This window comes from Columba livia, chromosome 2, assembly GCF_036013475.1.
Source record: "Columba livia isolate bColLiv1 breed racing homer chromosome 2, bColLiv1.pat.W.v2, whole genome shotgun sequence".
NCBI classification, from domain to species: domain Eukaryota; kingdom Metazoa; phylum Chordata; class Aves; order Columbiformes; family Columbidae; genus Columba; species Columba livia.
The window spans coordinates 110,411,892-110,424,044 of record NC_088603.1 but is presented as its reverse complement, the minus strand read 5'-3'; the positions used below and the strand labels follow the sequence as shown (position 1 = coordinate 110,424,044).

The 12,153-nt window shown below is 38.0% G+C and overlaps 1 protein-coding gene across 1 annotated transcript in view; it reads right to left on the bottom strand.

Moving 5' to 3' along the window:
• Positions 1-811: 811 nt before the first annotated feature.
• Positions 812-12,153, bottom strand: part of AKAIN1 (A-kinase anchor inhibitor 1) — a 30,572-nt gene continuing 19,230 nt past the window's right edge. The window contains exon 2 of the mRNA XM_005515004.4: positions 812-3,700. Within this exon, the coding sequence (XP_005515061.1) occupies positions 3,510-3,700 (191 nt within the window). The 3' untranslated portion in view covers positions 812-3,509. The remainder of the gene's footprint in view (positions 3,701-12,153) is intronic.

Genomic DNA, 12,153 nt, shown 5'->3' with positions numbered 1-12,153 from the left:
ACAAAACAATGCAAGTAGAGAAAAGAAAACTTACTTCTGCTCCCTTTGAAACTCAAGATACAAATTCAAAACCTACTAGGCTGCAGAGATTCCTTTTTTTCTGGAAAACCCAAAATATGCAAAAGGGTTCTGTCAGAGTTTATCGTATGAGACATGAGAAGCCAAACATGAGAAAACTCATCATTAGAAACCAGGTTCCATCAGTACCTGCTGCACACTCCTGACTGAGTGTCAGGTGGGGAAAACATCTACAGCTTGGTTTCCCCTTCTCACTCCCACAAACTGATTTGGGTTGGTTTTGGTTTTGCTTTGTTTTTTTCATTTTAGAGTGGTGACTTCCAGTGTAATCACACAGAACCAACAATTTTATGAACAGTAGTATCTTGTAATCTCTTACAAAATCCTGCCGTGGCCATGTGAATTTCAGTTTAAGTGCTGTTGCTTGATTAAACTACAAAGAGTAGTACAAGTATGGTAATAAAATTGCAATAATCAACCTGAATGAAAACATAACAAACATAGTGCAGGATAGCCACAGACAGCTGATTCTTCTTTGTGGAAAGACTTGTGTTAAGTCTACTTTCACATGTTTGTGCATCTTTCTACTTACTATAAACGCTAAAAATTGGTGAGTTTGTTTTAAATACATATAGACACCACTTTGTCTTGGACTTTTAAGATATGAATTATTGTGTTGAATAATGCATTTCCTACTGCAAACCTCACGAGCACATTTCTTGCCTCATACAACTGTCTAGTGAATCTGAAAATTGCTTCCCTTCTTTTGACAAGAGAAAACAGAGACATGTAAGGTATTAAGAGTGTATTTAAGAGTTTATTTATTTGTAGTCAGACCTGCATCACATCTGTAATGATTTCTGTAGTCTGTATTTTCTCCAGAAAATATAATCTGTCAGTGAAGATACCAAAAATACCCGCTTTCACCATACAGTAAGCATTCAACAAGCCAAGGGTAAAGTTTTCTTTTGTGCAGTTCTCTCACATGCAGTACAGATCTCTACATATCCTGGATGCAAGTGGTGTGCAGAACACCCTTTGTCAATAGAAGATACTAAATGCATGCCTTAATTTAGGGTTATATGCTATAGATAGGAGAGACATTATTTGGCTCTCAGGGATAACAACACTATTTACTCTAGAGTATTTGTTTTTCCTTAATAGGTGACCATAGAGAACTTCCTCAAGGCTCTGGGAGGCTTCCTATTATTTTTCTCTCTCCAAGATACTAGATGTCTGACAGGACTGAAAAGGACGTGCATGACATAATGGTTGAGTGGTGGTGTGTCTAAAAAGGCTAAGGCAGTAAAGTGATATTGTAGAACAGTATGATGGGAGGAGAGCTGGAATAGGCTCATATGAAGTTGTGGCAAAAACCTGAATTTACTGGCTTTTGAAATTCCTTTTTCTAATCTGATTATTAAAAAGAAAAAAAAAAAAAGAAAAGTAAAGAAGTTTCTAGGCTACATGAAGATTGTTAACATAATTACCAGGAACATAAAAGAAGACACCTTGCAAATTTCTGGGGAGAAAAAGCATTAGAAGTAGCAGACTAATCCTGAAGAAATGGGATGTAGCTCTCTGTCCTACAGCACTCTAAGCAAGTCTATGGCGAACACCATTTTGCACCACAGAGTCTCTCCAACAGTCTTGCTTACCCCCATCTACTGCTCTTACCCATCAGCCTTGGAAATGAACCTTGACTCATTATCTGTTTTCTAGGCTCTCAGAAAGCAAAGATGCAAAGAGGGCTTAGAAATGAGCTATGTCCCAACAAAAGGTCAACTGATGAAAAAGCTAATGATGAAAAATAACTATTACTACAAACATACACATACCTCAAGACTGAACTACTTCTATCTTTGAAAGTTTGCTTGGCAGGGAAAATTCACCCAATGTCTATAGAAGTGAACCAACTGTGTACTTGCAATCCAATTTAGTTTTCATTATTAGAGGATTTAGAACAACTTTAATCAGGTTGAATTCTTATTTGCATTTTTAAGTGAATGAAGATTGAGATAAATCATTGTCTGGTATGAGTCAGTGCCGTTAAATCAGAAAAAAAAATCGAACCAAGCAGATTTCAAAGGCTTAATAGTACAGTATGTGACTATTCATGACTAAGCCTCCGGCCATGAGAAAGAATCCTGAAATTGTTTAACACAAGCAGTAGGACACAGTAAGTAATAACCAATTACTTAAACCAGAAAGTCTCTTTGAGAATCATCTGAGTAGAAAAGCAATTATGAAAGTTTGTCTCCTTCATTGCAGATCCTGTGCATCTGTTTCTCTATGTTTCTAGGTGTATTACTACAAGAATTCAGATGAATCAGAGCTAAAAGCCATTTCTAGAATCAAATATATTGTTATTCATTTCAGATGTGTAATAGTGCAGTTGTTATTACAGTAAGGGAGCACAAAAGTGAAACCTACATTTATTTAATTTGTGTTTTCAGAAACACCATGGATTCCTTCAGCTACACAGAGTGGTTAAAGTTCTGCATTACTCAAAGCAGTGCTATTTAAGGTGAATCTGTGTAACAATTCCAAATGTCTAAAGTCACTTTATGCCCAGCAGGTGAGAGATATCTACCATGACAGCATTCAGACAATATATTTCCATCCTTCGAGACATTAATAAATTCAAACATTTTTTTTTAAGCCACTCCAGTCTTCACTTTCTGTAAATCAGTTCCCAGCAAACTTACAAAACTGAAGGAAAAGCTGGCAAACTCTGTGCTAGCACATCAGTTCCTCTTATTCAGTATCAAAAGAATAAAAAGGAATAATTGAGGCACAAGTGATTTTTTTTCTGCAGAAGTATAGAAGTATTTCAAATAAGTAGACTAAAACTTCAGTATTTCTTTTAACTTCTTTAAAAAAAAACATAGATAAGAGGTCTATAATCACAGTCATAGATCGTAGCCACTGTAGTCTTACTGGATTGCTTTTTTTTTTCCCCAAGATGGAAAAAGTAACTGGTTCATGGAACTTACCAAATCCACTTTACACTGACATTTCATAGAGTCCAGGTTAAAGCAAAGTACAAACACATGCTTCAAGGCAGCCTGAAAGCATTCTGCTACACTCAACAGTAAACTATTTTTTCAGTGAAGACATCTTCAGTGAACCCAGTAACTCAGAGAAGAGTCTGTCCAGCTGAACTGGCATAAACATTGCACACAGAATTTACATGAAAGTGCACTCACAAGATTTTGAGAATTAGCCCATACCTTAAGAGCTTGTGCTTGAAACTACTTTTATAGCTATGGTTATTGTTTCTGTTAAGAGGCACTGCATAAATATGGAGTTAGTCATCTAATGCACTTAATATTTCTCAGCTGAGGACTATTGCAGCTTTACCCTATGTCTAGGTGTGGTTATACTTTGGTTTGCTTTACAAGAGTAACATTGCCTAGCAATACAGCTGATACTAAAGAGAAGGCTGAAAACACTGCAGCCTGGAGGACTGAAGAAAACAATCTGCTTCTTTACTTCTTTTCATGCTTCTTGGTTAATTTTCCCCTTTCTAGCTGGAGGCTCGTACTGCTGTTTGTTCGCTTCTCCTTTCGCTGGCTCTCCTGGGAAACTTGCTGCACTGCTCGGAGGATAGCAGTCTGCACAATCTGCTTGCTGGCGTTCTGCAGCTTCACTTCATCTTGCTCCAGCCCTGGCTTCTCACCTGCCAGAACCAAATGACAAAGAGAGTGAACTAAGCGTTTGTGGCTACTCTGTGAACACCTGAAGGACAGAAAACAGTGACAAATGACAGAACCCAAGGGAATGGCAGGAAGATGTGCCAGGGGAGATCTAAGTTAGACATTAGGAAAAGGTTCTTCACCCAGAGGGTGGTGAAGCACTGGAACAGGCTTCCCAGGGAGGTGTCACAGCCCCAAGCCTGACAGTGTTCAAGAAGAGACTGGACAACACCCTCAGACACCTGGTGTGAACTGTGGGGTTGTTATATGCAGGGACAGGAGTTGGACTTGATGATCCTTGTGAGTACCTTCCAACTCAGGACATTCTATAATTATATGAAAAAAAACACTGAAGAGTTCTTGGGAGCAATTTATTATATATGAAACCTGCTAATACAGAATATGATGTATTAGGGTGGAAAGAGTCTCCACGACACAGTGTGACAGGACTGAATAAAGGGGGAGACTTTGAGTCACACAGCTTGGTGACCCACTTCCCAGCCCCAGGGACAGCTGTGCCTTCACAGCTCAAACAAGCACAGCTGCATTTTCCAGCAAGATAATGGAGGAGGTTTTTCTTGTCCAGCTGTGAATCACATCCTTTTTGACTTGAGCTGTGCTTCTGGATGTGGAATTTTACTTCATTTTGTAAGCCTGACACATGCTCCCTCACCACCATACAGAGAAAAAGCTGTTTCATTAACATTTCTATTTACTTTTACTTTGGATTAAAAGCCCTCATCCATCAAATTGACTTCAAGGTATAAAAATTTTGTTTAGTGCCAGTTTATTAATCCTTACCTACATTTGCAAAAATATTTGCAAAAATATTAAAAACTGCTTATATTGCTTTGGTAGAATATAAACCAACATAAACCACAAAAACAAACAAACATCATATACAGCAACCTGACAAATATGTATTTCTTATGTGATACTTCCATGTTTTGCTGAAGTGCTAAAATCTGGAGGAGAACAAAGTAATGTAGTGTGACTGCTGACACTAGGTAATGAAGAAGAGTGGCTTGTTTTAAGAGGTTTATCTTTTGGAAATATTTTGTTTCCTAACAGAAATGACAATTTTGTAGGAGAATAAAGAATGTTGCATAATGGTCAAAGTTGATCTCAATATAAAAAAAGTAATTCTGAATTAAGGTGATCCACACCTATTGGAATTTAGAAAAATGCAGACTTGGTTGCTAATTGAAATACTTAGGCTAGATGCTTATTTGCATCACTAGATTTGGTTTTAAAGGTTTTTAAGATACTAATCAGTTCTTTCTTAATTGACACTGTTGTGCTCAAGTATTTCATTAAACAGGATTTGTATTTTACTGTCTCTTTGGAAGTCATATATTAAGAATTATGTCTTGAGAGAAGTAAATAGCGAATTAAAAGTCAACTGCTTTTATGAGAGGTCCACATCTGGAGTTATGAGAAATTCCCATCCCATGTTCTTTTTGCAATAAAATTCAAGGTACAGACAAAAAGTAGAATCACCTGATTACTTTAAGGAAGACACTACAAAGATCTGATATACTTGAGGAAAGGAATGTAATCCAGAGGAACCTTCACAGGCTTGAGGAGTAGGCCCATGTGAGCCTCATTAAGTTCAACAAAGCCAAGTATAAGGTCCTGCACCTGGGTCAAAGCAATTCCCAATATCAATACTGACTCAGAGATGTTAGGATTGAGAGCAGCCCTGTGGAGAAGGACTTGAGGGTACTGGTGGTTGAAAAGCTGGACATGAGCCAGAAATGTGCGTTTGCAGCCCAAAAGGCAAATCATATTCTAGGCTGCATCAGAAGCAGTGTGGCCAGCAGGTTGAGGGAGTGATTCTACCCCTCTGCTTTGCTCTGCTGAGACCCCACCTGGAGTTCCGGGTACAGCTCTGGAGCCCCCAAAGTTAGAGGGACATGTACCTGTTGGAGAAGGTCCAAAGGAGCCCACCCAGATGATCAGAGGGCTGGAACAGCTCTCTTACGAGGACAGGCTGAGAGAGATGGGGTTGTTCAGCCTGGAGAAAAGAAGGCTCTGGGGAGACCTTATTGTGGCTTTTCAAAATACAAAGGGGACTTATAAGAAAGATGGAAAGAGACTTTTTACCAAGGTCTGTAGTGACAGGACAAGGGGCAATGGTTTTAAACTGACAGTAGCTTTAAATTGGATATAAAGAATAAATTTTTACTATGAGGGTGGTGAGTCACTGGAACAGGCTGCCCAGAGAAGTTATGGATGCCCCACCCCTGGAAGTGTTCAAGGCCAGGGTGGATGAGCTTTGAGCAACCTGGTCTAGTGGAAGGTGTTCCTGCCCATGGCAGAGGGCTTGGAACTAGTTGATCTTTAAAAGTCCCTTCTGATTCTAAAATTCTGTGATTCTGTGATCCGAGTCCAAACCAATCACTAGCAAAATGGTCAAACATTACTCTGTGAGAAATACATAATTCATTATCTCCAATTCTTATTTGAAAGGACTCCAAAAATATATTTAATTCCATCAAAACCAGACTTATTCATATTAAAAAAAATATACTTATATTCATGCCATACACGTTGTGGCTAAAAGTAAGATACAAATGTCATTTAATTCTATTGAAAATGAATAGTGTAACAAAAACCCCTGCAACTGTACTGAGATGACAAAGTTTGTCTACAATTAAGAGGTTAAAACTATGAAAGCTTAGAAACCATGTTTTAAGACAGAAAAGCTGATGGAATGGAATAGCTCGAATTCCTGGCACAGCTTCCCTGATTCAGTTTGTTCCACTCCTCAGCACTTGAAACAGTGGGTTTTTGGGATAAAATTCAATGTTTCTTAACAGTAAAGTACAGATATTTCTCTATTACTCAAATATGAACTTGTTTTGTATTACATGATGAATTAGTCTTCTGGCTGGGCTGAGAAAGATCAGCCAATTCAGCTGGTGTTCAGAAGATAATATGTTCACAGAAGTATGGATAAACATGCAAATGTAAATACAAATTAGCATGTTGGAACAGGCTATGAGGTTGTATGAAATGTGAAAAATTTGCCAGCTCCTATAGCTATAAAAAACCCAACCCATAATTTATTATTAAAAACATACTGTCATTAAGCACCTTGCTGTTGAAAATGACTCAGTTTTCTTTCCTTAGAGACACTTGATTGTTTATTTGGCTCTTGCCACTTAATCTACAAAATATGACCTTCAAATGTTTTTACATTAGGAAGGTCATCCAAAGTAACACCCAGCTGAAAAAAAGGCAGTTTTCCAGTGAATTTCTACCTGAGCTTTTTAGTTGTTTGTAACGGAGCAACACCTGCCTGAAAGCACCACTCAGGTGAGACCAACACTACCTCTAACTCATTAGATGATTCTTTTATTTGCTGGGAAAACAAATGAAGAACAGAGAACTCAAAACCTCTGGACTACTTCTGTCATGTCTCTGTTGGTCTAGGTATGCACAGAAAAGAAAAGAAGTAGCACAAACAAACTTTTAACAATTTTACAACCGTATAACATAGTTGGGGTGATAGTAACCCAGGTAACAACAGCTAATTGGCTTTGGCCATAGAAAGATTCAAAATCACTGGCCTGGATTGATGTCACAAATAAGACCATTGACAGCTTATGGTGACCATCTAAACCAGAAAGAAACAGTGAAAATAATAGACCTCTTTGAGCAAGACATCTGACATTGTGTAGAGGTCTGAGCCTGCACTGGGACCACTACATGCAGGAGCTGGACTGCCAGCCAGGATCCAGACATGTTGAGCAGTCAGACACAAGTGTCCAGCTTCCCTGGGTGTGTCCATCTGAACATGATCCTGGGAAAATGGTTCTACACAACCCTGCTTGAGCAGGCAACTGGACAAGGTGACCTCCAGAGGTTCCTTCCAATGTCAAGCCTTCTGCGATCCTGTGATTCTAGCTGGTGAGGCTGCCATAAATCACAGCTTTTCCACTTCCTGAAGGATAAAGAGCAGTGTCTAGAAGAGTATCCCCCAATCTTCCAATTATTCATTTCAGGTAAAGCAGTTAGCACAAAGCTGTTTTCTGAGAAGCTCATTTATTGATATGCTGGACTTACTCTGAGCAAGGAGAGAGGGATTGACTAAGGAAAGCAGAGATGACTCATTCAAGGATCCCAAAGGGGCTGAGCTGGAACATATCTATCAAAATACTCCACCTTTCTGAAATGCAGACTGTTGTGGACATAAACAAAGGCAGGAAACTGAGTGCCTATAGAATTAATCAGGCATTTTTAGAACCGCATATTTTCAATTAGGTAAAAGAGAGATGTTCCCCTTGTTTAAGAATTTGGTGTTTAGCTAATCAAAATAAGAGTTACTAGGGTGATAAGATACAATTAATTTTATATATATATTTAAGATTTGAATAATTACTGGTTCAATAAAAATTCCATGACAAATGGTCGCATGAAGTACTTGCTGGGAAAAACTTGAAAGATAGTACAAACAGCATTCTGCCTACTAGTTATCCTTGTCTAATGGCTAGTTTTTTCCTCTTGATATCAGAAAATCATTTCTACTTATTCTCTGTTGTTAAACACTCACTTGATATATAAAGGAACCCAGCACCCTAATTCTGTAAACAGAAAACTGAAAAATCCAGGATAAGTGATGTTAGATGCAAGGTAGCAATTTTATCATTAAAACATGACAAAGTCTCTTTAGCATGTTTTTATTACCTTATCTTTCACTTGGTAAGTTTTATGCCAACTATCATAGCAGATGAAAAGTAATTTACAAGCCTGGTTCTGAAATCTAAAGTACAGTCTGAGAGATTAAAAAAAAACCTCAAAATCTTGGACTCACTGCAGGAATCAGTCACATTTTCCACCCTCAGCTAAAACTATAGCCGTATATCAGTACCTTGAAATTCCCTTGCCTCACTTGAAGACTTTCCCCATGAAGGAAGATATGCTGGCAGTTTGGAAAAAGAACAAAAGCATTTGAAGTAGATCCCAAGTATTCATTTGAATTACTAGAACTAATAGTTTACGGCCGACAACATCTTGAATGGGAGACTTAACATTCTCTGTGATATTTCCAGACTATGCTATATACCTAGAAATGTATGCATAGAAAATGGTAGTTACAGAGAAGGAGGATTTAGTACACATTAAATCTGTAAGAACTTCACTTTGGTTGCACATGGACCTTTTCTCATTTACACACAGCACATTCTTCAAAGCATCCCAAGTCACTTCCTTTCCTGCCTGCAATCAAAGCAGTCTCTTGCAATTTCTGTTCTTATCCCCTGTGACTTTGCCCTTTCATCTTGCTACAAGGTAAACTTAACATGCCTTATAAACACTCCTACTAAGTGACACTCAGCAACAGGTCATTTGTTTGAATCAGCAGTGAAGTTCTTTACCACATCTTTTTGTTGGATTGTTGGGAATACTATAATGAAGCTAAACTACCACAGGCATGACCTTGCTCTTGCAGAGATGCAAGTCCATCCCAGATCCACTAATGCTGGCAATGAACTGTGACGGAATGAGACACGTTTCAGTGGGTGCAGAATCAGTGTTTTAGAAGGAAACAGAAGCAACATTTCTCACATAGAAAGAGAGCAGAAGCTAAATAGAGGAAGGAGGGAAGGAGGGAAGGAGGGAAGGAGGGAAGGAGGGAAGGAGGTGTCGGGGATTGGCTCAAGGAGCACAGACATGAGTCCACCAAGCAACTGTACGAGCAGAGCCCATTTATCACTCATATTGAGTCGGCCGCATTTCTTCCTCCGTCCGCTCGGGTCTGGAACTCTGATGGGACTTTTCTCGGCAAGGAGGGAAGGAGGGAAGGAAGGAAGGAAGGAAGGAAGGAAGGAAGGAAGGAAGGAAGGAAGGAAGGAAGGAAGGAAGGAAGGAAGGAAGGAAGGAAGGAAGGAAGGAACAAACGAATGAACTTTGGACTTTTGGAGAACATGAACTAGAAATAACTCATCCCATATTTTTTGAGAAGACATTGGTCATGCATGATCATGCAGGACCATGAATGTACATCCAGTCTCAGGAAACTTATACTGTCTATCCCTTTTGCTTCTTCACCTGTATGAGGTTATTTCTTTTCCTAGGGAAAAAGTAATGCCTTTAATTTAAATTCAACTTTCCTTAAAGCATGTGACATTCATGCAGCCTGTCATGTCTTCCTGCAGGTCAGGTCTCATTCTGTCTTGAGACACAACACAAACATTGCATTTGAAGAGAACAGCTTAGCTTATAGGTCCAGTTCCACGAATCTCAAGGGCCATTCATCAGAGGTTGAAAGTTTATCATGTTCTGCTTCACAGGAATAACAAATGCAGTTTAATTCCAGCAAATTAATACCACCAAAGATGTTATTCTGGAAAAAAAATAAATTTTGTTTGTGTAAACTGCTTTGAGCTTAACCATATCTAAAACTAACAAAAATCACATTCCTCTAAGCAAATTTCTGAGCAATTTAGAACTGACAGTTACCCAAAATGTATTCACCTGTTAGCTAGCATTTTAATTTATGCAGATTTTCTAAAGCTGGAAGAGCCATGAAGCAAATATTCTTTCTTCTTTTTAAGAGATTATGCAGGTATATCCTTTAACAAGAAAATATACTGTTTATCAAGAGATTGCTTTGGATTGCGATAGTTAACCATTTTATTATTTTCTGCAGCATTGCAACACTAGAATTATTTTTGTTTCCATTATTAATAAAAAATAACAATAACCCAATGAAAATACTGCTCTCTGTTAAATCTGTTTCAATTCTCTTTAAAATTACTACTCTAAGATTTATAATCCAACTGACATTTTAAAATGAAATTTAAGTATAAGTGAGCAAGACCGTGACAATAAGACCACCACAAGATCAAGTATGGATGCATATGAGCTGTATTTATGGAAAAAGTTACAGGATGTTACCCAAATTGTGTTTATAAACTGCAGATCTTTTAAAAAATCTAGAAGCCTGGTAAGTTTGCAATGACATGATGCACATGTATATGTTGTAGTAACTAACAGTAACATTCTTTGCATTAGTATTGATATTCTTCTACAAGAAACATCAGTTCTTCAACCTTCCATTGGCATTAGGCAGTTACATATCTCTCCATCTTTCCAGCCACAGCATGGAAGTTCCAGATGAGCCTCTTCTGGCAAATATTTTGTAACCTGTGAATTGAAATGGTAAAAAAATCTCCTTCCTTGATTTGCTTTATAAGTTGATGCTAGGATTTCAGCAGCAGAAATTTAATTTGAAGAAGAGGTGTAAAATATGAAGCTGCACAGCATCCATAATCATGAAATGTTGATGAGTCACGTTAATTACACCCAGAATGCATGAACATGGCAGGCAGCCAGGGCTGAAGGCTCTCCAACGTGTGCACAAAAACCAACTTTATATATGAGTGTCATTAAGCTATTTACAGGATTAGAGAACCAATTTGTCTCAATGTCAGTAATGATGCCAGTTCAGACGCCTCACAAAAAGGTCCTAAAATGAAGTTGTAAATTGAATCTTTAAAAAAATAAATAAGAAATGTATTCATAACTGTATTAGCATTAATTCTGCCTAGTAATGTTTCTCACATTCTCAAATGGAGCCTTGTGAGGTCCTGACTGACAGCTGTCAAGAATCAGAGGGCAATACTCACTTGCCCTGATTCCTTGAGGAAGAACGGAAGACACCAAACATATCAGAACTGCTAAAAGTACTTTCATGTAGGACTGCTATGTTTTTTCCAATTCCCTAACCTGTGGTGTGCAGGGGATTTTAACATTCACTTTCCTTAGGAAAGTCACAGCTCAGTTCTATCATATTCTCTGCCTTAACCTCACTCTGTAACTCCTGTCATGCAACCAGCATGGAAGAAGAACTGTTTTGGGAAGGGGGAGAGCATAGACTACTTTGCTTTTCAAACAATTTATAAGTATGAAGCAGGAAAAACCCTGTTCTGAACACAAATCCAGAATGAATGGAAGGGTGAAAGAGAAGAGCAGAAATGCAGATAAACTGTCTCAAAGAACATAATAACATATCCAGAGTAACATGTCATTGTATCTTTTCTAAACTAAGTTTTTGTAATTTTGTTTTTCCACTACGTTTTATATTTTCTTAAGAGCAAAGAATATCTAGAAGTCTCTGGTTTGTTTGCTATATAAAAGTTATATTTATAAAGACTCCAGTGAGTTATTTCACAGCTGTAATGCTGACAGAATCCTTGTTTGCAACAGGATGGCATGACATGCTGTTTTCCCCTCTGAAAGCTAATTCGTTACATTCCCAAAGAAATATTAATATTTTCTGCTCTGTTAAGAAAAATTACTTCAAGAAAAAATATAATGTCAATCTGTGAGTATTTAATAGAATTAGTAAGGCATACGCACCCCCTCCATACTGACAAGTGGTAAGTGGATTCACTGATCAAAGTAAGAAAATACAGTATCATTTTATCAA